At 31.8% G+C, this 20,390-nt stretch overlaps 2 protein-coding genes across 4 annotated transcripts in view; both read right to left on the bottom strand.

Annotated features, from left to right (window-relative positions):
• Positions 1 to 443: 443 nt before the first annotated feature.
• Positions 444 to 11,146, bottom strand: LOC115881868 (protein rhomboid). Of its 2 annotated transcripts, XM_030899572.1 has the most exons (7): positions 10,578 to 11,146; positions 10,416 to 10,514; positions 6,816 to 7,174; positions 4,931 to 5,107; positions 4,526 to 4,669; positions 677 to 836; positions 444 to 619 (listed from the first exon to the last, which is right to left on the bottom strand). In XM_030899572.1, exons 3-7 carry the CDS (start codon positions 6,993 to 6,995, stop codon positions 444 to 446), a joined length of 837 nt encoding a protein of 278 aa, XP_030755432.1. In that variant the 5' UTR covers positions 6,996 to 7,174; positions 10,416 to 10,514; positions 10,578 to 11,146. The 2 variants fall into 2 exon arrangements, with proteins under 2 accessions (XP_030755432.1, XP_030755433.1); XM_030899573.1 differs by lacking the exon at positions 10,578 to 11,146 and having other exon boundaries at positions 10,416 to 10,552.
• Positions 11,147 to 15,765: 4,619 nt separating this feature from the next.
• The window catches only part of LOC115881889, a 55,427-nt gene continuing 50,802 nt past the window's right edge, over positions 15,766 to 20,390 (bottom strand). The window contains exons 9-13 of one of the 2 annotated variants that reach the window (XM_030899611.1): positions 19,939 to 20,081; positions 19,785 to 19,874; positions 19,533 to 19,721; positions 18,705 to 18,899; positions 15,766 to 16,944 (exon numbers count right to left, since the gene is read on the bottom strand). In XM_030899611.1, coding sequence (XP_030755471.1) covers positions 16,439 to 16,944; positions 18,705 to 18,899; positions 19,533 to 19,721; positions 19,785 to 19,874; positions 19,939 to 20,081 — 1,123 coding nt within the window. In that variant the 3' untranslated portion in view covers positions 15,766 to 16,438. The remainder of the gene's footprint in view (positions 16,945 to 18,704; positions 18,900 to 19,532; positions 19,722 to 19,784; positions 19,875 to 19,938; positions 20,082 to 20,390) is intronic. The other variant, XM_030899612.1, reaches the window with a different exon arrangement.

Below are 20,390 nucleotides of genomic sequence, written 5' to 3'. Positions count from 1 at the left end.
TCAAGTTTTCCCAGTTTTAAAAAGTACTTCAGTGTTTGATATTGTGTCTATCCAGTGTCATCATCATAATTTTCAGCTTATTCAACCATTTCCAATTATGGTGTAGCTTCCCTCACAAATTTAGATACTCTCTGTGTTGTTGGGCTTGTTGTCTATTGTTGGCTATGCGGGCCCAAGTTATTCCTGCTAATTTCCTAATATCATGGTAATATCTCAGTATCTCAATATCTCAGGTTCGGTCTTCCTCTAGACCTTTTAATTCCTCGTGGGTACTATGCTGTAATTTTTGTGGTCAATCTGTTGCCCGTCCATCTTGCTAGGTCCTGGTGTCCTGCCCATTGCCACTTGGAGGATTTAATTTTGTGGATGACATCTACAGGGTCTTTTGTCGTATTCATTCATCTATTCTTTTACGGCCTTTCTTGGTTATTGCCAGCACATTTTTAACACATATAAATATAATGAACACGAATTATTTCAGGCGGTGTACACTTCCCGATTTGAACAGCTACAATAATAAATGTTACCAGTAAAACACAATATAAAATGCATCCCAACCAAAAGAACGATTTCCTTAATGTAGCGTGTCGAGTTGTATCACATTGGAATATTACTAAACCTACAAATGGATATAAATTAATTTGTATTTAATTTCGTAAATTTTTAAAGTTAGTACCTAAAAGTAGACCTGTAACTGCTCCAACGAGATGAGCTTGCCAGGATACTTGGGGCTCCTTTTTTGATGAAACATGGACAACATCAAAGATGATATCGAATAACACTAGTGTGGCGATCGAGGCAGAACGGTAAAGTTTGTATGTGATAATTTCGTAGTTCTACAAAAATATTTTTATTAATATCTAGGTTAACAGGGTGTTTCAAAAAACATTTGCCATCTCTTGCGGGGAAATTCCTCACGTAAAAAATAGTATTTATCTTTTATATCAACATAGGTCCGATTCGGCTTTCTTTTGTAGCTACAAGGGCTTAAAATCTTTTTTTTTCGATTTATTATAATTTTCTTCCAAGTGGTTTTATATCGATTCGAATGAAATTTTGAGGGTAAAAAAATACTCAAAAAGTGCTACATATTTTAGTGCTCAAAAAGTGTCGACATATTCACCAGGGACGTGCATATAGGTTATCCCCGAAATATTTAAAAAAAAAACATGTGCGCTACTGACTTTTTTTCTTTTGTTAACAAAATTGTATAGGCAAATCAAAAGTTGTATCTTAATATTTTGTCGATTTCGATCTTCTTGATGCGATAAACGTAATTTTATATATGTATATTTTCTTAAAAGAAAAATATAATAAATTGGAAAAAAAATAAGACTATAACCGCCCTCTGTAGCTATGAAGTAACGAAATAACGCAGAATCGGACCTATGTTATTTATCGACTACCTTATTATCCGACCATACCAACAGGTATGGTAGGCTATTAAAATCGGCAAACTTTTTTTTTCAATTTCACTCAAAATGAGTTATTTGGGTCATAAATGACCCAAATATAAAATATTTTCATGGTGTCTGTTTGTCTGTCTTGTCTGTAACACGTTAACTCAAAAACCGCTAAACCGATTTTAACACACTTTTTGGCACTGATTTTGGCACAAAAGTATTGTGGCACCCGAGAATCTGTCCATTAGTTTTTGGTGGGGTGGGGGTTGGTAAAGAGGGGGTATGGGAGGGGGTTAAAAAATTTAAAAAATCGTAACTCCAAAATTACTTTTTTAACTCCAAAATTACTTTTTAATTTTATTAAAACCGCGTTTCGCTAGCTACTTTTCAATTTAAGATTAGGAATAATATTTGCAACAAAATTAGTAATAACATCAAAATCAGTCAAAGTCGCAGTTTTTGAGATGTTCCGTGTTTCCGTAGTTCGTTTTTGAGAAAATCCATGTGGAGAACTCCAAACTCCCATCGGACGCGACCCCAGGTGGCGGATAGGGGAAATAACCGCGGACCAAAATTGGAAAAATTCCTTTACTTTGAAACTAACAGAACTGCCTACCAACTTTTTATTAACATATTTTAGTATGGGCGGTTATACGTGCCTCCCGGCTCCAATTTTTTTTACATGAGGAATCTAAAAAAGCAAAAAAGCGTTGACAAATTCACCAGGGACGTGCATATGGGTTATCACAGGAATATTTTTCGAAAAAAAAGTATATACGCCACTGACTTTTTTTTCTTGTTAGCGAAATACGCATATGTAAGCAGTTTAATGCCGATTAAAAGTTGTCTCTTGATATTTTGTCGAATTCGGCCTCCTTGATGAGATAAATGCAATTTTATTAATTTGCCGTGATCCAAGACTAATAGCAACTCTTAAAAAAATAATATCATTAACTTGCGAAAGTTTTAAATAAGTACTCATTGATTCTTCATGAAAAAATATAAAAAAAGTTCCTATCAACATGGGTATACAGGATGTTAAAACTTTTTAAATTGGGTTTTTGTAATTTTCTTAAATACCTACCATTATTGTTTTATTTGAAATCACTGTAGGTTGGTCTAATAGTAATAATGACCAATAGTAATAATATTTAATAATAAATTAGGTAAATATATAATTTATTAATTTTATTAATTATTGTGATTAATAAAATTACGTTTATCTCATCCAAGATATGCCGAATTCGACAAAATACCAGGAGATAACTTTTAATTGTCATTAAACGGCCTAAATAATTTTGATATCAAAAGTAAAAGTCAGTGGCGCACATGTTTTTTTCTTGAAAAATATTCCAGTGACAACCTATATGCATGTCCCTGATGAATTTATCGACCCTTTTTTAGCATTAAAATATGTAGCACTTTTAGTAACTTTTACCCTCAAAATTTCATTCGAATCACTAAGAGTACTTGGAAGAAAATTTTAATAAATCCATAGATTTTTAAGATTTTAACACCCTCCCAAGGTAGCATTTTCACGACTTGCGACCACATGTTTACTAAACACAACGTTGGATTAGTTACAAAAAATAGTTAGCTCCCTACCTTGAGTATTAAAATAAATTTAAACGTTTTTATAACGTTGTGCCGACGTTGGACTAGTACTACAGCAAAGTAGAAGTTTCTGCGAGGTCGAATGAACGTTGTCATGTAACCTTTTTTGCTTAAGTGATCTTTAGGTGATTCGGACAACGTAGTTACAACGTTGGACAATATAGAGTTTTCCGACGTCAGTTTCAGGACCTATTCCAACGTTATGCAAACGTCGTCTGTTTTACTAATTCCAACGTTGTTTAGATTTCCTTATTCTTACGTTGGTAGGACGTCGAGTCACTACCTTTTTGCAACTGTATTGAACCATAACCTTAAATCTTAAATTTCCACTTCATTGTTCTGTTCAGTCAGACAGTTCAGTGCTGTTTTATAAAAAAAAACTTAATTAAAATGGGACATAAGAAAGGTACATATAAAACTAAATTTAAATATACATCGACATATATTACCGATGTTTATCCACTCCCTCGTTTATTTAGATTGTAGAGGGCGGCACAAGCTAGACTCTAAGATGACTAAATTAGGCAATCTTGCGACTAATATACTACCTGTTAAGGCCGAACTGCGACTTTATTAGTCCAGTATGCGACTACTCGAACTACTCCATCTTAATCTCCAAAACAACAAAGTGAAAGCCGCCATGTTGTTAAATAAGAAAATGTTTCATCATCCATTTTCCTAAAATAGCAATTCCTGCTTTTTGAATACATTAACTTGAAATATTTGACCCTAAAAAACACGCGGAAACAATTTTTTCGACTGCGAATAAATTATTCTCATTTTACTAAAAAAAACTTCAAATTTTTTTTTTAAAACTTCTTTAATTTTAAGGCCCATTAGTATTTTTCAAAGTAGAAACAATACATTTATCAATAAAGTTGTTTGCGTTTAACTTTTTGCCTTGGGTAACGAGTTACAGAGTCGGTTAAAGTGTTTCAATAATTATGATCTTCAAACATCCTCCACACTTAAATACTTTTGTTTTATTTTCCTTCACTGCCATCTGACATATGTCTCTAACTAAATCATAAAAATAATATTTTTACTATAATTATCCCAATTTAGGATAAAACGCGCTTAGACGCCATATTAGTTTTGTATTTCTGTGAATTAGGATTTTAAACAACGTTGCAGTTTGTACTAAATTAGGCTTCTAGCCAACGTCGGTATCCAACGTCGTTTCGACCCAAAAATTATTCTCCAAACTAGTGCAGACTAGGGTTGGCACGAGGTTGTGCCGACGTTGCGCCCCGACGTTTGGTCGCGTGACACAACGTTGTCCCGACGTCCAAATGCTGCTTGGGCTGTGTCTACGAAACAAAGCAGAATCGGACCTATGTTGATATGAAAAATAAACCTTATTTTTACGTGAGCAATCTCCCCACTGTATATTCTTACTGAATTGGTTACCATATACTTCTATAATTTCAGTTTTTAAGGAAATATAGAATTTTTATGGATATTTTGGTGGAGCTTTATTTTATTATTATTAATATTGCAGGTATTACCAAAATGAGATCTGCTGCATTAGATAATAGTAGTGAGTATCCTCCAGCAGAAGATCCAATCACAAGATTTGGATGAACACAAGTGGCTCCTAATACTCCCGTAATTCCACCAGCCAAATATATGATCAGTACTCTCAGATGGCCCTGAAATTATATAAACGTTTAATTCAAATAAATTATTAATACATATAATAAATATTTTTAGGGGTAGTATATTTCGACCCCAGAAACATGAATATGAGCGCGAAAAACAATTGAAAGTTTTTTTTTAATTTTTGAATAAAAAACATGGGTAGTAAGATTAAATTTACAAAATAGAAAACTCCAGAGAGATCCAGAAAGATCCAGCGGTTCTCAAACTTTAAGCAAAAAATATTTTATTGAATTAATAAAACTTTGATTTACCTGCTTTCTTTCTAAAAACGCTGCAAAGATACACTGGATAATTACATTTAATGTCAAATGAGACCAATCATCGTGCACTAACATGTATGTAGCAAATCTCCACACTTCCCATCTTTTAATGGGTTCAAATCTAAGGCATTTATTCAAAGTAGGCGTAAAGTAGGCATGACAAAACAACTGAAAATAAAAGAATAAAAAATTAGTTGTTTGTTTCTTCACATTTTTAAGTATCTCGAACTTCCACTGCCTTTATCCGATGTATCACTGATGTATTATACCGTATGATCGAAAAAAAAAAACGGCGTTCAGTTAGCTAGGAAATTCATTAGCTAGGAAATTACATTTCTCAACTAAATTTACATATAAAATGACAGCGACCTTCATTTCATAGCCATCGCTGACGCCGTTTTTTTTCGATCATACAAAAATGAAGTACGAAACTGAAAACTATAGGTCTCCTCAAAGTTGCAAATTGCTTATTGGGAACGAATGAAAGCAATAATAATAATTAATCAATTCTGTACATTATCTGGTATAGAATACAAAGACAAACCCACCATAAACTTACAACTAAAGAAGGGAAAAAACCAGGGTTGGAAAAAATCATAATTTAAAAAAAAATCAGATTTTTTTTATTTAAATCAGATTTTTTTGATTTTAATTCAAAACAATATTTAAATGGGATTTACAAATGACTAGGACTTATTTCCAATTAAAGTCCTATCCAAAATGGCTAAATCTTTATAACTCTGCCCGATACCGATAACATTAACAATTATTCTACTGCGCGTTTGTCATTTTTCCACATCGGTCACCAATATTTTCCGCAAAAAAAGTCGCTCGCTTTAGATCAAAAGGATTTTTTTTAAAACATCTCAAAAATATTAACTTTTGTCATTTTAACGCCTAGGCATAAAAGTAAAGCACTTTTACGCCTAAGCACAAAAGTACAAAAATATATTATTAAACTGATATTAAGTGTCAAATTCAACGAGTGTACAAATTGTTGCTCGAGTCCTATTATTTGCAATGTTTGAAATTGATTAAAAAATTATTTGTAATGTTTTAAAAGAAATAGTATGTTATATTCGTAGTAAAAATGTAGTTTTTGTGCCGCCCTGTAACGTCGGAATAGCTTTACGATGGTCTTTCAAAGGTACAGCATCGTCAAAAAAAATATAATTTTTACTCCTAATAAAAGAATACACTATTGTTCGGAAATAGTCTTAAGTTGAGAATGAAATTAGTATGTATTATCTAATGTCAAAGTGTAAAGTACTTACTGTAGATTAAAATGTCGGTAGGAATTTGGAAACATACCGTTTCAAAAAAAACAACACATTTTCTGACAACGATTATAGAATCTCGGGAATGAAGATATAGTATCTATATCAGAAGGACCTAGTTCTGCACTAGACTTTGCGAAGGATATGTATTCGAACAGCGAATTTTTGTCACTTATACATAAATTTTAAAATTAATCCCTGCGTTTAGCGGTCTAATGGATCCACAAATTTCTTCAAAAATCGGTCCAACATTTAAATTTTGATGAATAAATATTTTTATATAGTTTTCTAATATTTCCAATTATTTTTCGATTTATTATTTGTTATATATGTTATAGAAGTATCTTTTCTAGTTTTCTATGACACATTTTTATAACTTTTACAGTTATTTTTTGATTTATTATAAAATTTCAATAAAATCATTTCTTTTTGATTTAAATCACATGATTAAAATTAAAAAAATCACTTGATTTAAATCATTTGATTTAAATCACGCCAACCCTGGAAAAAACTAACACATTAAAATTGGTATAGGCTGTGTCCTTTTACATGCATTAATACGGTATTCATTAAATAAATAACGCTTTTTTATTACTTACCTGAAAGACGCTGATTGTTATAATGGCAATAGGAACATTTCTGATGTCAATCCATTTATTTCTGTAGCTCGACTTGTCTCGTAAGGAACGAAACAATAACTTCTCATCGCTAATGGATGTATCTGGAGTACTTGCTGGACTATTCATATAACCATCATCCAAATAAGGATTTTCTTTCATGTTTTTATTTAGACATTTATTTAACGATTCCCATTGAACTATCCTGGTGAATTGCGAACTGAAACTGCTACTTTTCACGTGTAATATTTACTTCCAGGGTATTGCAAGTTACCCAATCAAAATAAACAAACGTCTTTACATAGGTTTTTGTCCTTGAAGATGTAATAATTTTAAAATAGCTGCAAGTGGTAATAAAAAATATGAGCTTCTTGACAGGATTACTAACTGTTATAGGTATGTAGTTTTCTCTGAAGTCATGCTATTTTAAGATTTGGAGTTTTAAACTGTACTCATTATACTCTTTTTAAAAAGATAACAAGATCTCTTATTGATCATATATTTTAAAATAATATACAGAGGATAAATCTTAAATAAGTGTAAGTTTTTTTACGGGGGTAGAACTTGATAAGAGAAACATATTTTATCTTTACCGTTTTTCAAATAAGTCCAAAATAACCAAGTTATTTTATTTTGAAAATAAAAAAAAATTTTGCTTAAAATTTGAAATCCTTTTGATTTTTTTCTAAGTATTCATTATACTAAATCTATTAATATTATCTACTACCTATGTTGCCATATTATCAAGATATATTTTTTAACTAAAAATTAAAAAAAAATTCAAGATTTTTTCCAAAAATAGAAATGACATGCATCTGTCAAATATCACAGTTGATTGATATAGACAGGGGCGGATACAGGAATTTATTTTAGGGGGGGCCCAAAATGAAAAGCAATGTAGAATATGCTTTTTAGGGCGCCATTTTTAACGTAAAAGGCTAATATTTTACACAATTCACAGACTTTAGGGGGGGCCCGGGCCCCATGGGCCCTCCCCCTGTATCCGCCACTGGATATAGACGACTTTGCTATTGATTTGAACATTTTTTACAGACACACTATAGGTACAGTATGTTTCCGGATTGTCTTTACAAGAGGAAACACTTTTTTATTGTTAACTTTTTGCATTCTTCATCAAAGTTTTTGCTTGTTCTAAAATAGCTAATTCCGTTTTATATATTTTTTAAATTTTCATACCGTTTTAGAGAAATATACAGAAAATTGAAAATATAGAATTTTTCTCAAGTCTCAAAAATCAAAACTGGTTAGTATCAATTTTGATCAACGTCATATATTTTGTTACTTTAAAATTTTAAGAAGCAAAAAATTTATACTCATGTTTTCCGCAACATTGAACCAAATACATTTTGTGCTTCTTTAACATATCAAAACAGCAAAAAATATGATGTTAATCAAAATTAATAATCACAATCTATTAAAGAATGAAAACTTAAAAATTACATTACCATAGAAACGCTTTTTGAATTTTGGGAAAAATTCAACAATATTTTCATAATATTATTTTTATTTTTCTCTAAAACGGCATGGAAATTTCGGAAAGTTTAAACAGAATTATCCATTTTAGAACAAGCAAAATCTTTTACGAACAATGCATTTTTCTCAAAAAGTTAATAATAAAAAAGTTATAGATATATTCATACTGTGTATTAGAAGCACATTTTTTTCTAACTAATTATTTTTAACATAAATATGAAACCATGTTAAATTTTTAATTAAACATAACATTGTTACACACTATTTTAACATATTTATGGAATTTAAATTAAACTGTCTATACAGTATGTCCCTGGATTGTCTTTATAAGAAGATTTTTATTATTTTTGATATTTTGAGAAAAATGCATTCTTCATAAAAAAATTTGCTTGTTCTAAAATGGTCGCATGTTTTCACGTTTTTTTTTAATTTTCTCTAAAACTGTATGGAAATTTGGGAAGTATAAACAAGATATCCATTTTAAAACAATGAAATTTGTTTTATCAAGAATGCATTTTTCTCCAAATGTCAATAATAAAAAGTGTTTCCTCTTGTGAAGACAATCCGGTTACATAGTGTAGAAAGTACATGTCTTATAGGATTTTGAAACTAGAAATCTTATACAGTTCTAATATACAGGGTGGTCCGAACTGTATTCCGGAAATTTCCGCAGCATATTCTGCAGATAAGAATAAGTAAAAATGTTCGTGTAAATGTATGTTCTAAAATGATTAGTTTCGGAGATACAGGGTGTAGATGTTTCATTTTTATTTCGATTTTTTCCAAATTATTTCTGAAGTAATGTTAATACTTGAATGAAGATTGGTGTCAGGAAGTTTTTTGACATGAGAAATTTGATTTTGATGTCAATATGACTCTTATTTATAGGGGGCGCCACCTACATGTGTTTTAACTGTTTTGAGGATTAATAACTTTTTGTCCGTACCTGTATAAAACTACTGAGTGAAAAAATGTACATTTCCATGATTTTTTACGTAAAATATGTCCCTTGGTAAAAATCGCTACGAGCAACCGTTCTCAAGATATTTAGAATAGAATTAGTCAATACAATGTCATTATTATAGATAGTTATTTGATTGAAATGATAAACTTGGGAACATTTTATTTTTTTAAATTAAACATAAACTTTTTTTCGAAAAAATAATGATAAAACAGTTACTGTTGAACTTTTAGCACTAAAACATTTCAAATTTATGATTTCAGTCCAATAACTATTTAGTCAAAATGTTTAATTTATGTATGTCAATAACAACAGGTATTGATAATTTCGATTCCAAATATCTCGAGAACCATTACTCATAGCGATTTTTACCAAGAGACATTTTTTATGTAGAAAATGTCGTAAATTTATATTTTTTTACTCAGTAGTTTTATACCTACAGGTACGGACAAAAAATTATTAATCGTCAAAAGAGTTAAAACACATGTAGGTAGCGCCCCCTACAAATAAGAGTCATATTGACATCAAAATCAAAATTTCTCATGTCACAAAACTTCCAGATACCTATTTTCATCCAAATATTGACGTTACTTCAGAAATTATTTGAGAAAATCGAGATTTAAATAAAACTTCTACACCCTGTATCTCCGAAACTAAATATTTTAGGACACAAATTTATACGAACTTTTTGACTTATTTTTATCTGCAGAATATGCGACCGAAGTTTTCGGAATACATTTCGGGCTACCCTGTATAGTGTGACCTGTTTAAAAAAATAGATAATTTCAATAACTGGGATACCGTAAAACTTGATTACAAATCTTACAATTTTTAAAAAAATGTTCTAATCTAAATATCTCAAATAATAAAAAAAGTTAAAGTTTTTAAAAAGAAGATAAAAAAGAGCATAAAAGAAAATAATAATTATAACAGTTTTAAAACAGTAATATAACAGTTTTAAAATTAGGTAATATTAATATATTCATGTCTGCATTAGAAAAATGAAGCAAAAGATAAAATACAAATTATTGCATCTTAATATCGGATTTTTTAGAAGTCAAATATATTATTTTTTCACAGTATACTTAGATGGTTTAAAATCTAAACAGTTTATTCAAATAACTTACCCTATGTCTTTATAACAACTGGTTTATTTAGTATACCAATTCCACAAAATTAAATCGCTGGAAGGCGACAACTTCTGGACTAAAACTGTTTCTGTTGCACTAAAAATAACATTTCTCAGATACTATTTCTGCATTTGTTTGGACATAACTCCAACATCTTACATGTTAACTGGAGGCATATACAAAATTTCCTGAAAATCTAACCGGAAGTTGTGTACATACGAATTTTAATTTTAAAATTTCGTATCTATTAAAAAACTACTGGTACTAGTAAAATGTTCTAATAAACAGCACGAGCCGTTATGATCTAATGTCGCCTAGGTTTACCACTATCAATTATATACACCCACATATTTGTTATTTGGCGAGAAAATTAGTGCAATAATAATTTTAACATGCTATCAACGTAAAAATGAAAAAGAAAATGAATGAAAATACGAATTAATAATGCCCGTGCTTTAAATGCTAACTTATTTTTCTCTACGTCTAAGTTCGTTTATTTTTATTATTAATTATTGTCTCTTGTTTTTAAATTCAATTTTACCGCTCTCGATCTTTTTGTTTGTAAACATATCACCGTCACAACACACCCACTATCGTTACTACAGCGAATCCTGCTTTTTTGTCAGTTCCCCTTTCACTGCTCTCTAGGCGTGCGAATAATAGAGAGTTCTAGCACTTGTTGTAGGTATAGAGAAAAAGATTCTAGAAGGCGCCACATCTTCATTATTAAAAGCATATTGAACATTAATGGTAATGAATAAAAAACAAGTAATTACTTTAAGCAATTATAGGCATTATGTCACACACTAAATAGCTATGTGTAGGTTTCTGTGACCACCAACCTGTGTTGGTTACTGAGTCTGGCACATCTACGCGCATCTGGGAGGTGTACGTAGTGATAATATTAATTTACGGAAAGTACTATATTCGTGTAAATTAATAAATTAAATTTGCGCATAAAGTTTGGAATAAAATAAAGTTGGATTGGCATTTATTTTCTATTTGATTGGTGGTATATTTCTTATATATAACAATTTTTTTACATCACATTTTATCTTCTTCGTAAATTTCTTCCTGGGGGGGGGGGTAGTAATTACCACCATTACCCCTCCCGTATATGCGCCCCTGGTTACTAATGTCTATTTGTTCAATAAACACTTATTATTAATTGGTTTTTCGTTATTACAATAATTAATTTTTGGTTGCTCTAACCAAAAGCTATTGCTAGGTGTTTTGCAGCATGAATAAAATTGTTGCTTTTTAAATGCTGCTTTTTCTTGGCCTTTGTAGGTTTTGCTTATTTAACAGGTCTAAAAAAGACTAAAATAAAATGTAACACACCAAAAAAATTCAAACCATCACCATGATTCGGAAATTTGAGTAGGAAGCATATATTTGCTGTTTAAATCTATAATATCTATATACTTCTCTATTAATGTAATACTTACATTGCATATACCCAATTGAAGAGCATTTGATTTACTGTTTGACTGATTTACTGATTACTTGTTTGTTGTCTTTATTGGCGAATTATAGTTGATGTTAGGATATCGTTATTTTGTTGTTGATTTTAACATTATTTTCTTCATTTCGGTAATGAGAATCTTTCTCATTTATACCGTTATGAAGTAGGTACAAAACATGCAATTATCATTGATGGTATTTTTTCTAATTAATTTATTTCTAATTGTAGTTGGAGTATAGGAAACCTGGCTTTCATTCGTTTTGTATAATAAAGTTATACTATTCGTATATTATTCGTATATTATAACAACGTTTTTATTCGTTTTCGAAAAAAACAAACTTTATTATAATTTTGCTGCCTTTGGTTTGCACTTTGGTTTGCAGGATTTCTCCAGGGAGTCATAATCCGGCGATATCGAGTAGCCATAGTGTCCTAATAATACAAGTTCTTCTGTAGTATTTTTAAGAAGGTTGTTTATATTACAATTTTTGAAAAGTCTGCTATGGTGTATTAGTCTAAGAGCTAGCTAAAGTTTTCGAGAAAGTATTTTAAGACGTCTGGCTCTTTGATATATCTTTTACTATGCTCTCTGGAACAGCATGCGGTCCGTCTGGCTACCGATACCCGTTGCGTTCACTACTGCGCATCGGAAGAAGATCCTACATTTTTTATTAATTTAGTCCTATAAATTCTACTATTGAATATAAATCGAACATGTCTCCATAGCGCAGTGCGTAGAGTTACCGACCACGAACCAATGAATCAGGGGGTTCGAATCCCGGTCAGGTCAAATACTTTTGTATTTTATTTTCGTTTATATTCTGATAGTAAAGTATTAAATAATTCTGGAAATTAAAAAAAAATATTTAATACTTTACTATCAGAATATAAACGAAAATATAATAAAAAAAGTCTTTGCCCTGACCCGGATTCGAACTCTGAATCATCGGTTGGTGGTCAGAAACTCTACGCACTGCGCTATGGAGACATGTTCGATTTATATTAAATACTAGAATTTAAAGGACTAATAAATATATAGGATCTTCTTTCAATGCGCAGTAGGGAACGCAACATTTACCGGCAGACGGGCCGCATGCTGTTCTAGAGAGCATAGTAAAAGATATATCAAAGAGCCAGACGTCTTAAAATACTTATTTTTCCGACGTTGCTAGCTCTCGTACTATACAAAGCCTGACCATTGACAGATTACACTTGTGAAAATTTCTTTTGGTGTGCAAGTTGCCTGTCAGCGCTGTAGGTTAATGCTGTTTATAATTATATATCCATCACCAAACTCATGAAATTTTGGAATTCTGACATGCGTACAGTCTATAACGGCACCCAAAGCAGTTAGAAAACGGTATCTTTCTTACCTAAACCGTTTATCTTCCCGAAAATCCAACACGCACAACGCACAAAAGTATATGTTAAAAAATGACTTGCGTAAACAAACCTTTAGAAATTCTAAAGCAACGACCTAACATTTCCTTAATTTATTCATATCTTTTTAAACAAATCAGTCAGAATTGCTTCTATTTGTTAAGAAAAAACTTTAGCTTCAAGTCATTTCTGCAATTTAAAGCAATTACTTAAGATTTTATTCAGTTCGTTTCAAACATCTATTTCGATTCTTAAAGAAAAAGTTATTGCAAAATTTTGAGTGAGATATTTCAAGTGCAAGATTTCGAGTGAAAATTACTCGGTCACTCGAGTGATACCATCACTAATAATTTTCTTACCTTCATCATTCCATTATCATTCTACCATTATTTGTTCCCGAGTTACAACCAACATCCTTTATTATTAGACTACCCCGAGGAGTGTCTCACATGAGTAAAAAATGTACATGTAGGTACTACCAAAATATAATTTTACTACCAAGCGACTGCGAAGAATACTGCCCATGTCTGCCATATAATTTAGTCGACTGATGCCAATGACTACCTAGTAAATGAACATGTAATTCCAACAGTGAGACACCCATCAGACTACCCTGAATAATCAATCCGTAGATTCCCACCTTTATTGAAATGTGGAATTTGCAGCTCTCGTCCTTAACATTTGTAGAACACGAAAAAATATAATGAAATTTAGCAGTTTTCTACCTTTTTTCACGTTTTAATGCATTCCTGTCCTTTCTATTATACAACATATTTCTACCATATATCCATCTAACGTAAGCCATAAAGTAACATCGTGCTAAAAGTCCCTATTACAAAGGGCATCCCAGCAAAATTCGTTTTGCTGTGTCGAGAGACAAATTCACCCCAGTGGGGAAAACAGGAGTGGAGAGAAATTTCCAAAGTATGAAAGAAAAGTTCAATGATCTGTATAGGTGTGGCTTTAGTAGCGGTTTACACTAATAAAGGCTATTACGCAATGGCCCTCTTTCAACACTGAATGAACAAAACTTCTATTAGATTAAAAGTTTTTAAAAAAATAACTTTTTACAGTTTTGTCAATTATTTTTTTGATTTTTTTAAACATTTTGATTTTTTTGGCGTTACTGTTAATTGAAAATTTTAATGTTAAAATATGTTTTGTTGCAAAATTTATGCAACTTAAAATATTAGTTTCGTGTAAACTGAAGATCTGATTAAGAAAATCAATGAAGTAAACAGCTATTTGCGAAAAAGAGCAATGAAAATAATTTTTTCGTTCTATTTCAATTTTATTTAGATATTTTAGACATTTTTTCCATTTTTTTATTTCTCGAAAGGGCGAGGGATATACTTTTTGAAACTTCGCCTTATATCTTCCGATTTTAGACTCACTGAGTTGTATTTTCCATAAAATGAGTAGTTAAAAAGTTTTTGTTTCAGTCACGATTTAAATCCAGATATTGTAGTTTCTAATTAAACCACTCCAAAGGAATAGACTTCATTACTAAAGTATGATCTGTTCATCTGTTCTTTAATCTATTCTCTCAATGTAGTTCAAAACCTTGAACAGTTGTAGTAAAAAAATACGTGTTAATTTAAACTAACTTTATTTTATTAACATCTCAGGAAACAGGATGCTTAACATTGGGCAAATATTTACATTGAAACTTATTACCTACTTACAATTAAAATTAATCCTGATTTGAACAAAATAATACTTATATTGATTTAACTTAAAAAATACATACTTAGTTCTAAAAAAGTAACATTAATTTTGGGTATAATACCTTAAGTTTCCGAAGCATTCCGATTTGAAATCCAAATCCATTATTTGTTTTTGTGGATGGCAAGATGTAGATGACATATAGGCTTGTGGCTTGTGTGGTACAGTACAGTATATTTAGTATAATGAAAAAAGTTTTTAAATATGCCTGTTTTTGACAATAATTTATGCAATTGTTCTATAGAGAATTACATTAGAATTAATTTCGCTGTCAGAAAGTCTGTTTGATAATACTATATAAACTTTTCCATTGTACCTGCTGTAATTACAATTCAGAAATAAAAATCAATTTAACATAATATAAACAGAATTAATAAAATCACAGAAAATTTAACACAAATTAATTTTATACATTTTTAGTATTTGTGTATGAATGATATGTGTATATAAGTAGAATTTATCTCTAGAATTGGTGTTCATGATGGTTAAAGCAAAATGTAGGGATTTACTAGTTAACGTATACGGTTAGAGCGAATTAAAATATGTTCCGCTTATTTATGTGAATACAATAATGGTATTATAATTTTTTCTTCGTAGCTCTAGTGTATACAGTATACAAATATTCAAACTTTATAAGTATTAATTAGACTTTACTTGCTAAATTTCTAAAATTGTCATGGTAACGAAATTCTTGAAATGAAAATATAATAATAGAATTCTTAATTTTAAAATAGTTCTACTTTAAAAGCAATTTTATTAGTCTTTTGATTTTTTAAATAATATACATGATCGAATTTCAAATATCAAAGATTTGAGCGATTTTATAGCAAACGGAAATAAATAATGTTTTTGCTCTCCCTGTGTAATGACCTATTGGTTAATAATAATTAACTTATTAACAATATATAGTCATTTTTTTATTTTCATTTTATTGACACAGCATAGTTTTACAAATTTTTAAAAAGAAATACCGTACGGCGCGACGTCAAGTTGGCTTGAAATTGACGACTACTATATTATAATTTTCCATATAAAATGACAGCGATCGTCATTTCCAAGCCAACTCTGACGGCAATTTTTTCAATCGTATGCTATCTTTTGGTTTCTTAAAACAGTGCTGCGTTACTTAAAAATTTGAAAAACTGCTATACAAATAAAAATTTTGAAAATTGTAAATGGACCTATAATTTCTGAGTTTGGTTTTGTTGATGTGACGAGAAAAATAATATATTTCAAACTAACATAACAAAAAAAATCAGCTTGATGCAGATCTTGTTGATATGAGACAAAATAAAAAAATATAATTGATTAATTTTAAAGAACTGTAATTTTTTAAAGATTGCACATTATAATTCTAAAATCGGATTATAAATAAATAGCTATGACAAATGAAGATATCTATTTTGTTTTATATTAAACTTTGGGAAATTTCGGTTTGACTCTTTATATGTTAACAGCTAAGTTGTCTGCACTGCACTCCAATCTCTGTACATTTACATTCTAAACACGGGCCAGATAACTCCGAAATAATTCTACCTACTCGGTACATCCTGCCATAAATGTTGCATCCCGCTAACTTTAATATATCTACACCGATGTTACTGTTTACATTTCCGCCTGTTTTCTGTAAATTCGTCATATTCTCACCATTTGAGGCATCTTTTTCATTATTTATTTCGTTTTGATTTAATAAATCTGTTTCATTGTTAAAATCCGTAGGAGTTTCCGTTCTAACATGAGTTAAATTATTTATTTTTTCATGCGTTTCTAAAGTATTATAAGATTTAACAGGATTAATTTTATTAGATGTAATATTTGAGGCTTCTTCAGAATTCTTCGGGTTACTTTCTTTAGATTCCTTGGAAAATATCAGTTTCCAAATTTTATCCAGCTCGAAGAAGTCACCATCTTCTTTTAATTTTTCTGTGTCTGGTCCTGGTGTAGTAGTGAAAATTTCTAAAACATATTTTATCATTATATTTTTATCTCAAACTGTAACTGTATAAAATGAAATATTTATGTCAATGTGGAAAAAATCGACAACAATTTTAGCCAGTCATGTTGATATAGAGCAAATCGTTAAACAATCTTGACAAATTTGTTAAAATTCATTGGACCCCAGGTAGACTTTAACAATGAAAAAAGTATAATGAAGAACTGATAAGCTTCCCCCCCTCCCCCACCCCCTAAACAAAACATATAAAATACTTTTAAATCAATAAAGTATAAACAAATGTGTTACTCAGGTATCTCTTGAAGTTGTTCAAAGAATGCCTAGAGAAGCTGCACAAAAAGCTTGGTACACTGCAGGTTTTGGGGTGCAAGGGGTATTGAAGCGATACATATAGCCTGGCTTACTCAAAACTCAATCTCACCTTCAGGTGGTTGATTCACTTCACCTGTTTGCAGATGAAACCCACTTTGCAGATGAAGGTAGTCTGATTGAGGAGCATTACACCTTTTTTTGGAAGGGTCACCCTGCAACCCACAGTAGAATTTATGGCGTAGGTATTGCAGTCAAAAATGAAATCGCCACCAGTTTAACAGAAGAACCCATAGGTGTCTCCGAACGTTTTATGACCTTAAGGTACCCCATATCAGATAAAACTTACGTCAACATCATTAGTGCGTATGCTCCCACCCTCGATGCTAAAATTGAAGATAAGTTTTTATTTTACCAAGCTCTCCAAAATGCTCTCCAATGAATTCCAAAGCAGGAGCGAATCATCTTGCTAGGAAACTTTAGTGCCCGTGTCGGCAATCAGCAAGAAATATGGCCTGACGTGTTGGGGAAACATGGAATGGAAAACATAAATAACAGCGGTGAATGCTTACTGACAACATCCACAGAGTACAATCTTTGCATCACCAATACATGGTTCATGCTGAAGGACAAGTTTAAAGGAATCTGGAAATATTCTAGATCAGCCTACTGGCATAAATTTGACCACGTAATCTTTCGAAGGACGTACCTTGACGCGAGGGGTGATCGATACGAGGTGCTCAGACTGGTTATCGAAGGCAAAATTGAGGGCAGGAGATCAGCGGGATGAAGGCAAAACTCCTGGCTTAAGGATATGCGTCGTTGGTTCGGAAGAACATCGATTGAAATTTTCAGAGGGGCAATTTCATAGCCAGTTGGATCGCCAACCTCGGAAGGGAGACGGCGGCCTAAGGAGAAGAAGACCTTGGCGTAGCTTTGTACCAAGCTGAACAAATTAGGTAAAGAAAATAAAGTCCTCCTACTCTGGGTGCCAGCCTACAAACGGATTGAAGGCAATTAAAATGCAAACGATCTAGCTAGAAAAGAAGCGAACATACCAATAACTGGACCAGAACCCAAGTCTAAAAAACAATCTTCGGATTGTCACAAGATTTTTAACAGGACACTGTCTCCTCAGTCCACACCTAAGCAGAATGCTAATAATAATAATAAAGCTAAAGAATAATGGACAATGCAGATTCTGTGGGAAATATAGAGAAACACCAGAATACATCATCATTGAGTGCTCCGAGTCGATAACCATTCGTGCCATAAACTTTGCTACGATTGATATCGGAGATGGAGAACTAAACTCTGTAAAATTGTGTCTGTAACTGGCTTTTGTCAATGCCCCGAGACTGAATGATAAGTTATAATTCAAGAAAGGAGGACACCCCCCTTCCACTGTTCAAATATTCAAAGTTGAATTCTCTAGAAGTTAACTTCAGTTTACCTTGTTCTATTGGTGAAGCACTGCTTATTTTCTGCAACGACATCATGTCGCCCATTAGGGATTGCAAGTCCGGTGCTGGTTCTGTTCTAATGACATCATTGAAAGGGTCGGAAGGAATAATGCCTTCGGCTACAGTTACCAAGTCAGGGATTATATCATACCTATCCAGTACAACAGATTCGTCTAAAAAGAAACCTAATACAATAAATATTGTGTATAATGAGTGGCGGTACTATATCGATTCAAGTTAATTGATGCCATGCGATTGAAAAATAAAGGTTGATTCTCACTATACATTCCGTTTCCATTCCATATCCTTTCCGTTACGTATGAGTTCCATTCTTTTTATTGTACAATGTATATTATTACGAAAGTTTTATTGAAAGAATAAGTAAATATCAGCAAAATGTTCACAGAGTTGGAACAAATGTAAGAACTTGACAACGCTGTTACTGATACGCTTCAGACCGTCCGCCAAAAAAATGTATGGGTGGAAGAGATATGGAACGGAAGGGAAATGTAACGAATAGTGTGCATTGTCCTGTTCATTTACATGATATAATATTTTATGTAAACAGAAAGAAAATGGAAGGTAGCTGATACGGAAGATATAGTGAGAATCAACCTTAAAGGCGTCAGCGTTGGCTTGGAATGATGGTTAATGTCATCGTCGTCATTTCCAAGCCAATCTGACGCATTTTTCTCGATCGCACCATAAAGGTCTTTAGAACAGAATATGTTGTATAATAAATTATGTACATTTTTTATTCTAAAGATATTATTCTAGAGTCTAAAGCCTTTTGTTGCATAGTTCTTAGTTCTACTCACCACAAATATAATTTGGACAGCACAAAGTAGCACTTAGTTTCTCCGCTTCTCTACATCCGGGTCTCGGTGGAGGGCAATTTGGTTTTTGACATACTACGCTGCCATAAAAACAACTACACGTCATACATGCAGAATCAGAAAGAACTGGTGTTCCGTGAGTGATTTCTTGATTGTCCAAAATACAATTGACTAAAATTGAGAGAGAAAGTATAAAAAATTTATATACCTCTTGTTAAATATTATTTTCTTTACCATTTGCATCAGTTGGAATTTTTTTCCTTGACGGAAACGTATCATCATAAAAAGACTGTAATATGGGCGGTTCTTTGGGGACAAAGCCACCTAAAATATATCAGATACTATATATAAGATTAACTGTTTTGGTGTATGACGTGCTAATGGTTACCTTCGGTTTTAGTTGGGGGTGAAAATAGGTTTGTATTATAAGTAAAGCCATCGTGGTCAATCTTTTCATTTATGTATACAGGCGAAGGATGTTCTGGAGCATCATCCTTATCCAAAGCATCAGCAGCTACGAATGGAATTATTCTAAAAATAATAATAATAATAAACATCTCCAGTATAAACACTAAGCAATCCACATTTTATTGGAGTGAAACTTGTTTAATTGGTAAGTACAGCCTATGGCTTAGAAAAAATCGTCCGATTTAAATGAAATTTGGTATGTCGATGGTGGGTAAACTATGTGAGTGACCGTGCACGCGGACCCACCCTGCTAAGTTGGATACGACGTTTTTAAGACTAACGATTTGATATTAAAGAAAATGTGGGTCGATTTCAGCATAATTGAGGATGGGTTACAGGATGACGCCCTCGACGTTTCGAACCGATGATGCC

Source organism: Sitophilus oryzae, unplaced genomic scaffold (assembly GCF_002938485.1).
Source record: "Sitophilus oryzae breed Bouriz unplaced genomic scaffold, Soryzae_2.0 scaffold_1744_pilon_pilon, whole genome shotgun sequence".
NCBI lineage: Eukaryota > Metazoa > Arthropoda > Insecta > Coleoptera > Curculionidae > Sitophilus > Sitophilus oryzae.
The sequence above is the reverse complement of the archived record's forward strand: the minus strand, read 5'-3'. Positions and strand labels throughout refer to the sequence as shown.

Coding starts and splice junctions, on each gene's coding strand:
- LOC115881868 (XM_030899572.1), bottom strand. CDS start 6,995: ATGAAAGAAAATCCTTATTTGGATGATGGTTATATGAATAGTCCAGCA. Junction 5,108..6,815: donor TAACAATCAGCGTCTTTCAG/GTAAGTAATAAA, acceptor TTTTATTTTCAG/TTGTTTTGTCATGCCTACTT. Junction 4,670..4,930: donor CGTTTTTAGAAAGAAAGCAG/GTAAATCAAAGT, acceptor ATATAATTTCAG/GGCCATCTGAGAGTACTGAT.